Source organism: Camarhynchus parvulus, chromosome 4A (genome assembly GCF_901933205.1).
Source record: "Camarhynchus parvulus chromosome 4A, STF_HiC, whole genome shotgun sequence".
Classification (NCBI taxonomy): domain Eukaryota; kingdom Metazoa; phylum Chordata; class Aves; order Passeriformes; family Thraupidae; genus Camarhynchus; species Camarhynchus parvulus.
The window spans coordinates 8,057,347-8,076,194 of record NC_044600.1 but is presented as its reverse complement, the minus strand read 5'-3'; the positions used below and the strand labels follow the sequence as shown (position 1 = coordinate 8,076,194).

General features: G+C 42.0%; 1 protein-coding gene across 1 annotated transcript; it reads right to left on the bottom strand.

Annotated features, from left to right (window-relative positions):
• Positions 1–583: 583 nt before the first annotated feature.
• IL13RA1 (interleukin 13 receptor subunit alpha 1) lies at positions 584–18,391 on the bottom strand. Its single transcript, XM_030967578.1, has 10 exons — positions 18,245–18,391; positions 14,891–15,048; positions 11,192–11,327; positions 9,176–9,296; positions 7,247–7,431; positions 6,718–6,869; positions 5,433–5,575; positions 4,890–4,976; positions 4,521–4,605; positions 584–3,388 (listed from the first exon to the last, which is right to left on the bottom strand). The coding sequence occupies exons 1-10, from the start codon at positions 18,324–18,326 to the stop codon at positions 3,269–3,271; spliced, it is 1,269 nt and encodes a 422-aa protein (XP_030823438.1). The 5' UTR covers positions 18,327–18,391; the 3' UTR covers positions 584–3,268.
• Positions 18,392–18,848: the final 457 nt, after the last annotated feature.

Genomic DNA, 18,848 nt, shown 5'->3' with positions numbered 1-18,848 from the left:
CTTGTTTTCAATGTCATGGTTTATATTTTAATTTTGAACAATCTGCTCACTGAAGGGAATTAAGAATTCTCCCTCAGTCTTTCCAAGAAGCCATTACTAATGTGTTTATTTGGCACTTGAATATATTTGGGTCTAAGTGACAAGTTGATGGCTTCCATCAGTTTAGCAATCTGGCATTTTCAATAACCTCAGCAGCTAACAAGATTTAAAATACTGAAGATACATTGGGGAAGGCTGCAGCAATTTCAGTCAAATTCCAGTTTGACGGTTTATTAAGTCTCTATGGCATTGAAATACCGTGCCAATGTCAGAAAGTAGAATGGCCTTGAGTAGAGAGGGTGAGAGCCCAAACCTTGTGCTCAGCTCCATCTCTGTTCCAATATTCCAGCCAAAACCATGGCCATGCAGTCCATCCACAATGGACTCTTAAAACAACTCACTCTTAAAAGGGAAGACAGCAAAGCAACTCAGCTTTTCTTCTCTGGATTCTGCATGCTTCAAGCATGGTTCCTCATTAAAAATTCACCTCTTTGGGCTCAGTTTAATCTCCTCAACCCAAGAACAAAATGCCATGTCATTACACTGAAAAGCATTCAATCACATTTATTCACTCTTTGAACAAATTTACAGATCAAGTAACTGCAATGAAGAAAAAAAATAAATCATAGCAAAATCTAGATAATTTCAAGCTAAAAAACCTCTTACCTTAAAAAAAAATGTTAAAGGTGAAAGTATATTCAGATATTTGCTTTACATGCTGAAACACAGGCTCAATAAATGAATCCACGAGGAAGTGTCAACTAGTGTTATTTAAAACCTTTCTATACAGTGACTTAAACCATCCTTAGCATTTAAATCTTCCTTTTGGCCCAACACCTACCATCCATTTTTTTTTCCCATTCTATGGCTTTACAAATTTGGGGTTTTTTGTTGGTTTGGTTTTTCTTTAAAAGCAAATAAATTTTGGGTTTGTCATAGACACCAGCATAAAAGTCAAAAGAATTTAGGGGTAAGTAGTGATTTTCCTAGATTGCTATGCTGAAAGCTACAAACCTTTTTATTACACTTTTTATTACATGTTTACTTATCTTGAAACTATACATATCTCTCTAGTGGTCTATGTTGAGCAACATTCCAGATGAGGTAGATTGAAGGAATATTTATCATTTTAAGGACATCAGTGTTGCAGAGGGAATGAATTCAGCAAGGAATGTAATTACTCTTTTCCTCATACTATTCCTTAATCTCTGGAATTTCAGAGAGTGCTACTAGCTGACTTTGTATAACCTGAGTTTTTTCTCACTGAAATCCCTGAGGCTTTATTTTTATTTTGTCTTGTTTACTAATTTTTATAATGTTGGGGTTTTTATAGCCTGATGGGAGGTAAAAGGCATGTGTTAATAGGGGGTCTGCTAGTTCTGCTACATTTCTCCTCTCCTTTCTACCACTAACAAAAGGAGGATAAAAGACATGGAAAAAAACTGTATTTGAGAGGCTCAGCGAACAATGGGGAAAGAACTGGATTTATTGATAAGGAGGGAATACATAAGTGCATAAAAGATGCACATTTGTAGCTAAAAAGCCTGTGGTACTAATTCTACTTCTTGCAGAACAATATGTTCTAAAAATATAGCATTTAGTTTCACTTTTTTGACTGAACGGAGTTTGAAGACAGGGATGAACTTTCAAAGGTTAGTAGCTATAAAGTCTGCTCCTAGAAGGCCTGTCACATCTCTTCCCAGTCTGCTAAGACTGCCCATGTCCATGACTCACATGTCTACACTTATCTGGAAGGAGCAAGAAATCCCTGAGCACTAACCATAAAGGGCTTCCATGGATCCTTTTCTCCCCATTCCATTATCTTCTTCCTCCAGCACAATCAAGGTACCACTGTAACCACCCTTGCAGCACAGGGCAGAAACTAATGCTGAGAATGCAGAGCAGAAAAATGTCACAGTTTTACAGAAAACACCTGCTGAGCTTTGCTGGGTAAAGAATCCTCAAAACAAAACCATCAAAGAATGAACAAAACAACATCAAAAACACCTGTCAAACTGTTACAGTAAAATATAGAAGAAATATTTTTTTAAAAGTCAAATCAGCACCTTGTTTTACATTGCTAAGTCCTAGAGGGGAAGCTCCAATCAGAGTCTCACCACTATAGAAAGAATAAAACTTATCTCTTAGAAAACAGGTCAAGGTTGTCACCCCCTCTTCCCCAGATCCATCAGTCTGGCAGTAAGGATGGGTCTTGAAGCCTTTGAATTAGTTGGGTTTCAGTGGTTTAATATTTGCTAATCCTTTTGACCACAGCTCCTTAGACTCATGCATCCATCCTAATATTTTTTATTGGACAGGCTCAGGACAACTTAGCTGCTAAAAATCAGGTGTCTTCAGGCCAATATGGCCAAAGTAGAATCACAGTCTGGTGAGATTCAATACACTTATCTGCTACTGCACAGAACAAGTAAAAAACTTCTATTTCTCCTTTTACTCAAAGTATAATTAACCCAAGAAGTCCACGAAGGCAAGGCATCTGAGGACAGGCAATTGACAGGATAACAAAACTAAGCCTTTTTTATGAATATTCTGAACACCAGCTGGAAAGCAGAGGCTTTTCAAACACATTTGCAAATTAAAACCCTCTTTGGTGGGATTTGACCAAGCCCCAGCTGATGGGCAGAAGCACAGGAAGCTCAGTCCATACGTGCCCTCCAGAGAGTGCCCAGCCCAGGCACACAAAGGGTTATCTACAAACAGTCCATGCTCTGCCACCCCACGTAGTAGCACGAATGACCCATCCCACCCACTGCAAACAGAGCCAAACACTTCAGAGAAGTCACAGTGCTTGATCCAAAACAAAAACAAACAAAAAAACCCCCCAAAAACAACAACAAAAAAACCCACAACCAAACAAAAAACAAACAAACAAACAAAAAACCCCACAAAAACAAAAACCAAAACAAACAAACAACCCTGACAGTGTGGTGTGAGGCACAAACACAAGTGCAAGTGGCAGTAACAATTGCAGGGCAGAGCTGGCTGAAGCCAGAGCAGGGAACCACAATGCAGTCCCATGGGATTACACACGTGCTCATCCTGACTGAGCTCAGATGGGTATTTCTGGCAGAGATGGAAGAACAGTCACTGTTAGTGATGCATCTTCAGAGAAGGAAGAGCTGGCCAGTGGCTCACAGGCCTCTTCACATCTACAGTCACCTGAGGTACAGGAGCAGGAATTCCTCCTCTTTCACTGATAAAGCAGAGTCTACCTGTTTTCTTTTTCAGCATTAGTGCTCTCTGAAGTTTCTGTTAAAATTAAAGAATGAATTTCTTCTTCTATAATTAACCTGTCAAAAGCATTCATGGGATCATCCTTTGCAGAGCTCTGAAAGAGAGGAACAACATTTTTAACAGTATTTCCTCATGGCAAATGTTGCTTTTTCACCCCAGTAAGACAGACCCCTGTTCCACAACATATACCCTGTATTACAGTGGAAAGCCAAGGTAGCTGGGCAACAAAATGTGCTCTTCAGAGCCATGGCTTAGACCTGGCTGACAGAAGAGATGTCTTCTGGAAATGAAGAACTGAAGGTTGGTGCTTCCAACTACAGCCAACGGGAGAAGCTCAGGCAGGAGGATGGAGAACTGAGCATGTACAGTTTTTGTAGAGTTTTCACACAGAGAAAATTACCTGGGGCAGTAACCAAACACTTGTGAAAGCACAACAAAGTGTAACTGCTACCACAGTTACAGCCCTCATGGTCAAGAGTCCCATTTGGGAGAACAACATTCATGTCAAGGTTTGAATTAGGGCTTGTCAGTGTCCTTCTCTTTGGATTTTTATAAAGGGCTACTGAGAGAGATTTATTTAGAAATCAGTTTCCTTAATGGTATTACATTTATTTTCCCCAAAATAAGGCACCACTGCAAGCCTTTCATCAACCAGTGCCTGAAACTATAGCTGCTTTTGTTCTTTTGCTAACAAGAAGCTACATGTCTGATTTACTTCCTAGCTAACAGACTATGATAAATGTGAGAGTGCTAAAAATGTTAGTTTCTGGAAGTCAAACACAAATAGCTTAATTCAGCATCATAAATATGATTAAGTAGCAGAAAGACATGAATGTTCAGTAAAAGTCAATTAATGGAGTTGCAAAAACAAAACCAAAAATCCTCAAACCAAAACCCACACAACAAAAGAAGCCTGACAATCAGAAAAATGCCACCCAAAAAACCCTAACCTGAAACAAATTTAAGGGCCTAGCAATCTGGAGTAACAGAATAATGTAATTCTATTAATCTAACTAGAAAAGTACATGCAGTTGGGGGGGTGGGGAAGGAAATCTAAGTTTTGGGTAATTGTTTATGAACAATTCCTAGTATTGTAAAATACCTCATCTTCATATGATATACTTACTTATACACAGTTAGTTATAAGACAGACATATGAAAAACAAAACTTCAAGTCTAGAGATCCCAGTTCAATAGATTTGTTGACCCAACAGTTTCTTACTAACCTGGGAATCCTCGTTCTGCTCTCCAAACATGCGCTTGAGAATTTCTCTAGGGTCCGGAATTGGTGGAAGAATTAATATCTTCAGCCTTCACGAAGTTAAAAACAAAATATTTAGATGAAGGATATATTAATTTAAAAATCATTTAAAAACCCCAAGATCATTTAAAAATGTCAAAATCATGTTTGGGTACAGTCAAGAAAATTTGTGGACTCAACATTGTCATCACTGGCCAGCCTTCATTCTCTGTGCAACTCTACCCATTTCTTATTTTTACTCCCCAAAACACAAGGCGAACATTGACACAGACAGATCCTAAATAACTTTCATCTTGACAAAGATAGCAGCAAATGTAGGGAGATCAATATTTACCTTTTTAGATAAACCAGTAGAATTATTGTAGATACTGTTACTATTAATGGAATGGTAATTATTAGAACAAAATAGATTGTAGAGTCCCTCTTCTCACCTGGAAAACAGAAATTTTTGAAACTTAGGGATATTTTTAGAGGCTTTTTAGGAATAATGACAACAAAATAGTTAATTCTCCAATTTGTTCAAAGACTCAGTGCTTTTTCAAGTACAGTAGCACTTTTGTAGGCAAGGACAGTCTTATTTTCCAAAGATGGGATTATAATGTTGATGTGTTTAGCAAGGAAATACAAATGAGCAAGACTCAGGGCTGAAAAATTGGCTACACTGGACTTTGCACAGCTCCACAAATGGCTCCACTACCAACAGCAGCACAGGCTGGGCCTGGTGATGCTGCTGAAGGACTAGAGCTCTTCTGTCCTTTTTTCACTCAAAATTAAATAGCTACATAAGGAGATGATCCTTGACTCCCATTTATTTAGCAGACAGAAAGGTATTAAATGCCTTAGAGATGAAGAGTAAAGTGCAGCACAGTGCAGGGACAAGTCTCTCACCAATGCTTTTTCCTCACTCCAGTCACTTTGGAGATGGCTGTTGTAGCACTCCCGCTTTGGCTTTGCTCTCACTCTGAAGCTGTACTTGCTGTTAGCATCAATGCCAGCAATTGACACAGAATTCCTTTCAGACTAAGGCAAAAAAGAAAAGGCAATTTTCTTTGTTCAATTACCAGGGTATTGTCAGTCACTTCCAAGACTATTTACATTGTGCAGCTAATGTATTCTGAATGTTTTGATGGAAGACCTTTTTATGACTATGAAACCTCATTAAACATAGGACATAGTGGAATTTAACAAGCACAGAAGGCCTAAATGCACATTCCAAAGCTAAGATTTAATTTCATTCACTGCTACATCTATCATGCAGCATTTGGCATCAATGATTAAACTACGACTTAGCATTTGGATCAGTGCCTTTTTAATTTTTTTTTTCCATTTTCTGAGAAACATCTGTGATTTAGCTTCCCTTCTTGTCAGGGCAGCATAACCAACCATGCCAAAGTGTTCTGTGATGCCTCTACAAAGAGTACACACTAGATAGGATCTAACTGCACTTATTTTTTATCCAAAATACCAGTTTCCTGGGGAATGTTGCTAGCATTTGAGTTTGGAGTAGAATGAACAACTAAACATGCTCCACAGGAGAAGACTGCCACTCACTTCGAAATTTATCATGTTGTTTTTACCATTCTGATCAAACACTACATTCAGTTTGGCTATGGACATACAGCATGAGTCCATCCAGACACTGAACTCAATGCTTTTTATGTGCACACTAAAATCAGTGTACCTGAGGGTGCACCCCTCTTTCTTCCCCTCTATCCTCAATCTTTATTCCTTTGCTTTTCTCTGAGAGATTCTCTGCTCTTGTCTGCACCAGTGGTTGATTTTTCTTTAGGGCAATCAGGTCACAGCATTCAATTCCAAAGCTGCCACATGAGCACAGAGACCAACAGCAGGAAAACCCAACACCAGAACACCAAAGCCCATATGCCTGAGAAGCAGACAGGCACCATTTCCTGAGAGTTTAGTAAATCCCTCTTTATCAGACTGTTCTCACACACTAACAAATTACCCTAAAAATGATGGGAAGGATTCATAAGGCTTGCATGGATTTTGATGTACTAACAAATCTAGAGTATGAGAGAAAAATCCTACATTCACACGGCACTTCCAGCTCTGGCACCCGACCCAGTCACATGCAACTGCTCATTATCAACTGCAAATATTTCAAAAGATTCACTGAAAAAAAAATAGCAATGAAAACTTACTGCAATGATCTGACCAGTGTCCAAATCACCATTGCAACACTTAACTTCATAGTGTAAACAACTTTTTGGAAAAGTTTCTGATTCACTCCACTCTACATCAATTCTATCACTAATCTTTGACAATGTCAATTGTCTTGGTGTGGCAGGTTTTACTGAAATGCAAAATGGAATAATTAGTTCAAAATTCTATTTCACCATTTGCAAAAATTGCTCAGTCCTGTACTGCAGAATGTTACACCAGTTTAAGAAGAGAAAGAGCAAGAAGTTAGCACTAGTAAGTCAAAAAAAGAGTAAACCAACTAAAGAATAATAGAAGTTAACAGAAAATTACCCCTCCCCCTTCCTCCCAGATAACCATCCCACAGAAAACAAACTCTTGTCTACATAATTTCAAATCAAAGGTCAGTAGAAGGGAGCATCTAGTCTCATTGTCTCATCCATACTTTATGAGGTGAAGTTTCTCAAACACAACAATGTACTAGAAATTTCTTATTTTAATTATATTTTTATGATGTGATGTTAAACTTACCAAGGGTAGAAGGATTTATACTTGCACACACAGGCCTGACTTCTTCAGAATCACCTCTAATCAAAATACTTATAGCAGGATAAGTTCTCCTGTCTTTTGGGAAGCTAAGACTGAAAATGCATTCAAAGATTCCTTGGTCTACAGAGGAGTTGCTACAGCTCTTAGGGTTTTCCAAGCCATCAAACCTAGAGGAATAAATCATTCTTGTAAACTTCAGAAGAAAAGGACAGCAATGGGAAAGCTTGTTTATAAACATGTGTTACAAATTCTAAAGACTGATATTGCATTAAAGCTATGCTATAGCATATAAAAAAGTAAAAGCTAAGCAAAGTAAGCAGCCTCTATCTCAAGCTTTAGAAAGAGTCTTGTTTTTGTGACGAGCGCAGAAAGAGAGGCAGGCTTGCTTTATATCAAAAAGAACAACTGCTGTCAGCTTTGGTTCACATTTTCCACATGGGAGAACAATTCCAAGGAGTAAAGAATATTTAGAGAACATATTAAATTCAGACCACTTCTTGTCAGCAGAATTTCATCTCTGTGGTAGAATGATCTGATCAATCTTTAGCTCAGCCTCAAGTATTGAAGCCCTTGAGACAGTTGAGTTTTACCTATTTACCTGATTTGATTTTCAAAATGTCAGTATTCCCTTCCAATAATAGAGAAGTTAGGAAGACAAACTTCTTCCTTGCTTCTCTTGGTGGCCCAAGTCTCAATGATAATACATCAATAGCCTTTCCTCCCAGAAAAACAAACAAAAACCCCACCTCAGTGGCATTGTAGAAAATGTACCTTTCAGTCTAAAATTGAAGTGCTTTCTTGGTTTTTGGCTTTAAAATCTAAAAATTATTATTCTTTCAAAGCAGCATGAATTAAACCACTTTGAAGTCACTGCAGCTACATCTTCCATTAAAATTAAGGGCAGGTTGAAAATATATAGCTCAAATCTAAAGCATTATTCCAGTAAGTATCTCTCCACCCAGAAATTCAGATCATCAATCCTGCATTGGTCCTGTTCTTATAACAAAGAAAAAGTTTGAGCAGCAGTGTGGACAAATAGTCCCCCCACATTTAATGAAAGCAGCAAGACTTGTGCTGTTTGCTGCCCAAATGCCCTGAACTGAACAGCTGGCCTGTGAGACTGCCACTGGAGAAGAAGAGCAAAAAGTTCATGTAGTTAGCTCAAATAAGACAAAAAGCTGATTTAAAACTACAACATGGGGCTTTCGAAAAGGAAACTCCACTATTTCTACAGAAGCTAATGCAATCTGGCATTTCACAAGCCCCATCCAGGTGCAGAAGTATGCATAGATCAGCATGTACAGCTATCAATGCCAAGAGCTGGCTCACACAAGTCTGTTCCTTGGGAACAAGACACCATTTATGGCTGTCCACTGGCCAGTGGGGAGGATGATGATAAAAAGATGTTCTTCATAGCTTTAGAGGTGAATCAGTTATTTACAACATTGAAGATGCAAACAGAAGTACGGCTAAGAGTTATTCATGCTTTCATACCATTTCCCAATGGTTTATGAGCTGACACATACATTGTGAGTGATCCTAACTTAAACATCCTGTTTTGTTGGACTGCAAAGAAAGCAACTAATACATTGGTCTAGCTTAGTTCTTAATTATTCCCTTTTTGAATCAAGTGCCCAAACAAAAGTATAGAAAGCAATAGCAGCTGTGTTAATCTGGGCTACAGAAGCAGACACAAAGCAGTTATATCAACTTCCCAAAAAGTCTTGGCCATAGCAGCTTCTGACCCCTTCAGTGCTGAAGTTCTCTGCTGGATGGGACTGAGCAGGAACTTGGACACAATGCCCTGGGAACTTTAAAAGCAACAGGAAGCAGACAAGTGGAATGTGTCATGTAAAGCTAAAGAGTAGTCCTGGAGCACTTTAGAGCTGGGAAAACAAATCTCCCACAAACCAGTAGAACAAAGTGTAGTTGGTGTCACTGCTTGCATTCTCCCCACGATGCCAGGTACAAGCCATGTACTCCAGATTGTGCCAAACACAGCCCAAGTCAACAGCAGCAGTACCTGGAATACCTGCAAGGCAAGTTGGAAATGTTCTCTAAGATTTATTTTGTCCAAGTTTTCTCTGCTGGTTCCAGAAGTAAAACATTTCATAACTGAAACTGGGAGGCAGAAATGGGTTGGTTACCTCTCAGACTACACTGCCTGTTCAGCACAACAAATGATGAATTCCAGCTGTTTAGAGCTTGCAATGGCTGAAATTTCAGCAAAATAACTTTGAGAGGCAAGCCAATCACAACAGCACATCCCAGAGCTCACCATGGCTGAATTGCTACTTAGAGTTACCAGATGCTAAGGACAAGGTATTAAGTCAGGAAAATATTTATTTCTATTAATCTATAGGTACTTTAAAAATAAGTCAAAGTAGCTGGTAATTGCAGGGAAAACTACAACAAAGCTAAATGCTTTTACAGCCATCAATGTCAACCATAATTAAGGGCTTACTATTTTTAGCTCCTCCAGATATAGTATTAGTTGCTTGGTATTTATAATACGAGGAAATACCTCTGAGTCTTAAATATTGACAAAAGCAACACTAGGTAAGTTGACTTTTTACTGGAGAGCCATATACCTTTAGACATTAAAATCTAACATTTGGAAACTCAAGTCACATCAATACAAATGAGTACTTAGCAATTGTGAATAGGCCAATGGATCACCCAGGCAGAACAATTATGGAATAAAGTCTGTCATATTCAATCTTGCATTTCTCTATGAGTTCTTTACACTTATTACCATATTACATTGCATTGGATACCTTTTCCTTGTAGCAAGTAGCAACATCTCCATGAACTAAAAACTAAATGCGTATTAAATGCAGATCTACTTTGAAAGTCTGAGCTTGCATTCTCCCTGAAGCAGCAACTAAGAGTATAGGGAAATGAAACAGGTTTTCCCATTCCAAGAAATATATAAAAATATTTCATCTGCACGCACAGTTTTAAAATCCCCTGCCTGTTTAACACATGCTGTCCTAATGATCTCCTTCCCTGATTTACAGAACCCTTCTGGCAGACACCCACACAAGCTTGATAAGGTCTCTGATTCTCCCAACCACATGTGGTTTTCATCCACATCAAGTCATGCTCCTGGGTTAAGACAGACTTTTAGGCAAGAGGCTCATTTTCTTGCTGTACATCCTAACTTCAAGTATTCAGCAAAACAGCTTACTCCTCAAAGTCTGCTTCCTAACAGTTTTGCTGTGGACCCCATATTTCTGCATGCCAAGAAACAAAAAAATACTTTTTCTCTATTCATTTTGCTATGCTTTGTAGACCTCATTCATCTCTTGAAAAAGACAGAACCCTATTACAATTATTTAAGTAATTTATTCAACAAGTTATTAAATTTACTACATTCCTCCCTCCTACACAGACAGTTTTAGAGGTTTTTTTATGGGCTTCTGTTTATACAGGAAAATCATACAAAATAAACTGATTTAGATGTCAGTCATGAAGGCAGCAGGCTTAATGGAGTCAGAGCCATCTCTTATGCCACAACCACCAAAACCAAAGCAGCTCATACTCCATTCCTGGGTTTAGATGGGGGGAAGAAAACCAAAACATTTGTCATACCATCTCAGACACATGGGAATTCCTGCCAGTGTAAGGATATATTACAACCCTTCAGAAAGAAGGGCTCAAAGGAGGTAGAAGACAAATAACAGGAACTACACTGCTGTTTTGGAAGAGCACTTCAATTTTACAAGCTTGCCCAGAAGACTTTAAGCATCAGAAGACCCCAGTTGCATTTAAAGGTGGTATAATCATCCTGTTTAAGCTCTATCAATAAAACCAATCTTTGTGTCTGGTATTTCCCTATGATGTATTTTATGATTTCTTGTTGAAAGAGAAGAGAAAAAGCCATGTCTCCTCTGGCAAGAGGGGTCTGGCCACTGCTGGCATTACCTTTTGGCAGGAGGGAGGTCTCTACCCAGGGGCTGGGCTCACTGGTGTTGTCATTCTTGCACTCACTTCTCACTCTGAGGCGCACTTCCTCATTCAAGTGCGCGTCCGTCACACGGAATCGGCTCTTACTCCATTCCTGGGTTCAGATGGGGGGAAGAAAACCAAAACATTTGTCACACCATCTCAGACACATGGGAATTCCTACTACTGTCAGGATATATTACAGCCCTTCAGAAAGACTACAGCCCAAAGCCAAAGGAAACCAGTGTCTGGCTATGTGGGAAGCCTCAGCATCACTTGGCTTTGCTTTCTTCTTTCGCAGGCGCAGTCAGAGCTCACAAAGAAGAGCTACTCCTACCCCTGCGACCTACAGACATAAGCAAAGGCTACACAGAGATCAAGAAGTAAGTATAACAAGGGGCAAAATGATCCTAGAAAAATCTTCATGGATAATACAAAATAAGCATGTTTATACTACAGCGGTATAAACAGGCACTTACAGATCTGACCTTCACCTTTCTGTGTCTGTGCACATGAGGGCACGACCAACAGAATGAAGAACATTTGAAGACACGAACAAAAAGCAGTGAGATGAGTTAGGATGATTTAAAGAGCAGAAGAAAAACCTACCAAAACAAACCCATAAATGGCTATTAAAAGCAGCGACACCACATCAAGCCCAAGTATCTCATGATCTTCCATTTCAACTACGTTTGCATGAGAAAAAGGCTCACCCTTCTTTCACACACACTTTCTTGAGCATCTCTTGTTGGCCTAGGAGGATGCGTTTTAGTTAACTGGAAACTGGGTACAAAACAAATAATTTTGTTATGGCCAAAGAATGCTGTAACCACTCACATATCAAAATAATAAATATTGGCACTAATGAGAGGGTAAAGAAATCAAACAAATGGACAGATTAGGTTTGTCTGGGTTTAAAAGACAGGTGTCTGGCAAGGAAGGTAGGAACCTCTGTCAGAATAAGAAATGTGGGCCCCCTTCCCAACAAATTATTATAACTCGAAAATAAAGGGGCTTTCATGTAGGGCGATAGAATATAAGAAAATAAAGATAGTGTAGAAAGTAATCTTACCCCTAGGCAGCTGCAGCTGGGCCAATTATCAAAGATTAGGAACAAGCCTCACTTTAACAGGCCACAGCTGTAATCAATGAGAAGAAGAGTGCTAGAAAAGAGTGGGGTGGCTGGGTGAGAAGGGAACTGGAGTCCGTTGGCTGCTTTGTGAAGAAAAAGTCGGTGCTCTGAGAGCTGCCCATGAGAAACACCAAGAAGGTATGACACTTTTGCGATAAGAAGACAACAGTATGGATATGCAATAAGACAACAACACTTCCAGGCACAGACATGAGGAAAGGAACACCAGTTCTCGACTGGAATGTCCGTGTGTAACACTGCAAAGAGCAGAGCACAAACCCAGCCCAGCCTCCCCTCGGTGCAGTTCCAGGCACGGCCAGCAGGGGCGCTGCTGGCTCCCGGCCGGGCGGGGGAGTTCCCCTGGGCCTGCAGGGGGCGCTGTGGCCGAGCGCGGCCGCGTCTCCCTCACACGCTAATGGCGGGCAGGCCAGCGGGAGAGAGAGCAAAGCGGCTTCCTCGCAAACCCCAGGGGCAGCTGGTGTCAGTGCCCCTCTGGATAGCGAAAGGAGCTGCAGCAGGACCCTCAGAAGCAGCAAGCTGGAATGGCAGAGGCGAGCAAAATCCCACAGTAAAAAACAAAATTAATCAGAAACTCCACAGCCGTAGCAGGAGCCACGGGGTGTCCTGTCAGGCAGAGTGTGGGGTTACAGCGCAGTGAAACACCTGGAGCAGTGGCACAGGAATGGCGGGGCTGGGCAGCGGCAGCCCGGCTCCCAAACACAGCCGGGAGAAGCTCCCTCAGAGGGGGAAGGGGCTCGGGGTCCGGGCGTTCCCGGAGGCTCCCGAGCAGATGGTGAGGGTCCCTTCCAGTGAGATCGGGTGTTAATAAGGCCCCAGTTCAATGGCCACTCTTACAAGCAAAGACTCACTCGTGGTAGGAGAAAACAGTGGGAGACAGGACTCCCCAGTGGTGGGGAATTCTTCCCACAGCGACCGCAGCCCGAGACCCCAGGAATGAGAGAGAGCTCGGAGCCGAGTTCAGCCCCTCACCCCTGAGCCAAAATGTCAAAGTATCTCTGCCCTTTCCAAAAGAAAACCCCCCAGCTAAGGGGCTGCAGCCAGCTCACCCCTTCACCCCAGCTTGGCCACTTCTTTTGTCTTTCTTAAGCACCAGTTGTTATCATCTCTAGCAACAAATGGGAGAAAATTTCCAAGGAAGGAAAGGAAAAAGGAAAAATCCATCCTGTCCTGTGAAACTGCTGACCCTCAGTTCTTTCATTGCGGATGACCTTAATATCTATTAGACTTTTCCACAAACTTAGTCAGCTCTTTAACCATGGAGGCTTTCTACTTGTTGATTTGTTAATCAATCAGTCAAAATAGGTAAATAGGTTTCTGCTATGTTAGCAGGTTCAACTAAAGGTCCAATGGCCCATCTAAAGGTCCAATGAAGATTACTAGAGATCATTAGTGTCAAAATGAAACATCACCCTTTCAGTAGTGACATTAAATCAGCTCAGCTCTTTGCAAAACCAGAGTCACAGAATTATAAATGTTTTGGGCTGGAAGGGAGCTTAAAGATCATCCAGTTCCAAGCCCCTCGCTGCAGGTTCCTGCATTCTGCTAGAACAGGTTGCTCAATGCTCCATCCAAACTGGTCAAACCACATCCCGACTCATGTCCAGGATATCCTGGAGCTGTGGGAAAAATAGTGTTAGCACGAAGAGACCAATGTAAGCATCAGGCTGTAAGTCTGTAACAGGGCTCAACAACAATATACTGCTTCAAGAGGCATCATATCAATTGTAACCATATCTGAAATTGCAGCACTGCCTCCCCCACAGCTGGCAACTACCAAAGGCTTCAAATTCCCAGAGGCTGGAATAACGGATTTATTTTCTTACTGGCAATAAATCGTAAAAATACTTGTCCTACAGCCCATAGCAATGGGCACCATGGCAATGCCCTGTCCAAACAGCAGCTAACCCACAGCAAGGAGCACATCTGGGCTACAAACCATCCAACACAGAAAAAAAAAAAGGCCAAAGCAAATGAGTTATATGACTTCTGTTTCAGGCAACAAACATGAACCATATTGTCATCAAAACACAACCCTCCCATAAACAATTGTAATTGCAGGGAGAGAGTAAATGAGGGAATGTTAATTCTTGGCATTACCCCAAAAGATGCAATACTATCAAACTACAACTAAATCTGCATGTCTCTTTAAACTGAGTCCAAAGTAAAGGAGAAAAGCCTTTGCAAATTCCCATTTAACTCTTGAGTTAACTCTTGAGCAGACTGCCCTGTATCTATTCTTTCTAGAAAGCTGCACAAGCAAAGACTGAAACGAGACTTCTCCCATTATTATAACAGTACTTCTGTGTTACCATCAGCACTCAGTTATCAGAGAGCAACAGACAGATTTTTATGATCTGGAGATCCCATATGCTGGTATGATTCATTTTTGAGGTTTTGATCCCATGATAAGAATGAAACGCTATATTAAAATTGTATTTATATATGTGTAAATGCTCTCCCACACGGAGTTTTATAACAGTAAGGCATTTACTGGAACACAGAGCTCAAAGAGGTGATGTACTTACTCTTCTGTCCTCGGGAACCCCATTAATGACGATGTCACTGGAATACTCCAAGTTGCAGCTACTGCTGATGTTCTCTGGGGGGTTCCATGTCCAGGTCAGAGTACAGATATGGGTCAATGAATAGTTCAAATTGGATGGAGATGGAAGAACTTTTGCTCCTGGAAGAAAGGAGTTACCAGTGTAACAATCCACACTTTACCGTTAGTAATACTGGCAGATTTTTAACTCTCTGACAGAAAAGAACACAAATAACTTCTCAGCTTTGTCAGCTCACGTCTTCTATCAGATAAGGTACTGACCACTAAGGTGTTTGTATTATTCTTGTTACCTGAACTCATAAATATTTTAAATATGCACAAATTAACTGAAAAGTAATTTTTAAGAAATTGTAGCCTGCAACAATGCAGTGGTTGTGGTACTCAAGATTTTGCACGTTGCGGGAAGATGAATCACATGCTGAAACTTTAGTAAAAACAGTATGTACATTTTTTGGAGCAATTAATACCGTGTTCTCCCCAAAAGTTATCCATCAGCATAGATTTAAAGAGAAATCCTTAAAAAGACAAGTGATTACATCTTGCAAGCAGCAGCTGAAGCACAATTTAAGCAAAGATTGCAAGCAAAGCAAAGATTGCAAATGCAAGAATGTTAAAAAACAACAAGGAAACCACATTGCTTTCTCAATTACCTATTAAAAATATAATGCTATGTTCTGGCACAGTGAGCAAAACCAGTGTGGGACAAGTGGTAATTCACTGCTGCCACACTTCAGGGATACATTTTTTACCTCCCCAAAAGCCAACGAGAAGCAGAGCAAGGCCATGACTCAGAGACGGTCACAGCGATAAATCCATTTGTGCTTTGACCCTTCCTTATCGTGTGCACTGAGTCAATGCCTACTCAAGACCCATCACAAAGCTTGAAGATCATATTAGAAAACAAAGAAGGGAAATACGACAGGAAATGGCAAACTTCCAGGAAAAAGTAAAGTACATGTCAGACATCAATTCTAGAAAACATCACCAACTGGGAATTCCCTAAAAAAGTAAAAGTGAACTTTGTTTTTTTAAAGGGCTGCTCTAACAGGTACTATGAGAAGATGTTGAACCAGAAGCCCAATTTCTGTTTCTCAGGGTATCTCCAGGTACCATCACTGAGCCACCACCACTTGTCAGTCTGTGGGCAGAGTGTACCCTCGTTACTCAATAGTTTCACCAACACTTCAAACAGATATCAGCTCGTGCTGCAGGTCTTGCTGTCCCAGGGAACCAAGCTCAACCCATCCCAACATTCCAGTGAGCTCATAGGAAAAGGACAGAATAATTCCATCAGGATCAGTTTTCCCATCCAGCTCACGGTGCAGCCACATTTCCTTCTGCTAGCACAAGGAAGAGGGAAGATAGAGAAGCAAAAGAGCTTCCTTGAGCAACAGTTCTGCTTAAAGCATCCATGACACCATTATCTTATATTTCCTGAAAGCCAGAGCAGCTAAATCTTGAAGGGAATTCATCAAACTTCTGGAGCTCTCTCAGACCCTTGCATAGCTCAAGAACAGGCAATGGTAAAGATCAGGCACCATTATAATCCACGTGTTTGCATAGAGAATGGATGCTTGCACAGATAATGAGAATAATTACAAAGATGCACTGATTTAGTTTGAATATGCTTAGTCTGTTTGAATACTTAAAATTTTTGTGATTTTTGTTTGAGCAGAAAAGAGAAATTTTTATTCTTGCAAAAATACATCCTCCAGTGAGAAAACTGAACACAGCAAGAACATCTTTGCCTATTACCTCTTCCACTAACAAAAACATAGGACAGGCTTTAGGAACAGCCTTGGGACATTAAGTTTGCAAATACTGAATCCTTTTGATCATATAAAAAAAAAAATTCAACAAGAGTTCACAACTCCAAGCATTCCATCTTGTCATGATTGAACTTTTACCTACAATAGCCACAAACCATTAAAAAATGTCATCCCTGATTTCTACTCTGAAGTTCTAAACATTTTCCTCTAAAAGCTTTGATTAGAAGCCACTGCACTCAAAGTTTGCGGATTACTAGCCACACAAAGAAGTGCTAATATTTCCAGCTTATAAATTAATCAGTAAATTGTATTAGCATAAAAAGTTTAAATTTAGTAGGTTTTTGAATAATCTACAGAATTCTGAAGCTCGTGTTTTAAAGTTTTAAATTCAGCTTTTATTCATGGATTAAGCCAATCTCATACTTTTGTCTGTGTAAACTATGCTCATGCTCACATCTCAGGCTCTCGTTATTAAGATTTCTGTAGCAATTTTGCAGAACAACTCAATGACCAACTACAAAGGTAGGCAAGCCGTTATTTCACTCTTAAAATGCAAAACCATGGTGGTGCTTCTAAGAAAAGAAGAAGAGCAAGAGCCAGCAGAGATTACGTGAGGCATAGAAAACATATTATTTCTAAAAGCCCTAACGAGGAAACATCAACAAATCGTTTGCTTCAAGTAGCGTGAGAGTGTTGTAAAGTAGTATAAAACTCATCATATTTTTATTTTGTCCTCCTGCATTTTCTGAAAGTTGATTTCATAGTGAAAAAGTTGACTTCATAGTGATAAACCGAATTGCAGACAGTTGAAAAATAACATTTCGTTAATGTCTATAGCTGCGTTTTTGGATAACATGAGCAGAGAATAAACCTTCAAGCCCGCGTCCTTATGAAGCCCTCACAGACGCGCACGCATGTTTCCTAAACTAAACATTCGTACTTCCAAAATCGGGAATACTAAAGGAAGAGCGAAGGCGCAGGGCGAGGGAGGCTCTGCGTGCCCGCACCGGCGGAGCCGCTCCCGCGCCGCAGCAGGACGTGGGCACCGGGAGGAGGGCAGGGGGTTCTGCTCGGGGTTTTAAAGCAGAAACTGTCCCGGGAAACGAAGACGGAGCTGAAAACATTTCTGCTGGCCCTGCCAAGAGCTGCCTTACTGAAAGGGGAGAGAAAATTTTCAGCATCCCCGCTCCCGGTAAGAGACAGGGCAGGGCGCGCAGCCGGCGCTGCCTCGCACACGGCTGACGAGCTTCGGGCTATTTCTACCACAAAATTAAAAGATTTCCCTTACATCCATGCCCGCATTTCCCTTACATCCATGCTCGCATTTCTCCTACATCCATGCCCGCATTTCCCTCACATCCATGCCCGCATTTCTCCTACATCCATGCCCGCGTGTGCGCGGAGCCACGGCCGAGCCGCCCGACCCACGCACGAGGAGAGCCCGGAGCGGCCGCTCCAGCGCCGGCACCGCGCCCGCGGCCACGGAGCGCAGCCCGCAGCCGCTCCCGAGCCCCGCCGCCCGTCCCCGCCGCCCTTCCCGCTCCTACCTGCCGCCGTCCCCGCGACCACCACCCAGCAGACGGCCAGGAGGAGCGGGCAGGGCAGCGGAGCGGCCGCGGACACTGCCATGGCTCGGCCGCCCAAGCGCGGCCCCCCGCTCCCACTTCCCGTCAAGGGGCCGGACCAGCCGGGAAGGGCGGCGTGACGGGTAGGGCCGGGCCGGCCCGCCCAGGTAATCCGAGCCGGGCGGGAGGGGCGGCCCGGCCCCGCCACCTGGGCAGCACCGCCCCGGGCTCAGGGCTGTGCAGCGACGGGAGCATCCCCCGGCCCGCACTGCCCTCCGTCTGTTGTCACCCCTCTGTGCCCCATGTGCTGCCCCTGCGCTGCCTCCCGCATGCCCAGCACAGAGCTTCACGGAATCAATCCGATTGGAAAAGACTATGAGATCACTGGGTTCCCCTCCACTGGAGCCGTCGGTGCCTCCCCGAGCCCGGACTTGGCCGCGCTGCAGTCGCGGAACCGCAGGGACGCCGCGGGACGCGGGCGGTGCCCGCACAGCCCCTGCAGGGATCACACCCGCTCCGCTCCGCTGCCCCGCCGCCTGCCCCGTGCCCTCCGTGCTTCCGCACATGGCGCTGCAGTGCGGCCGCA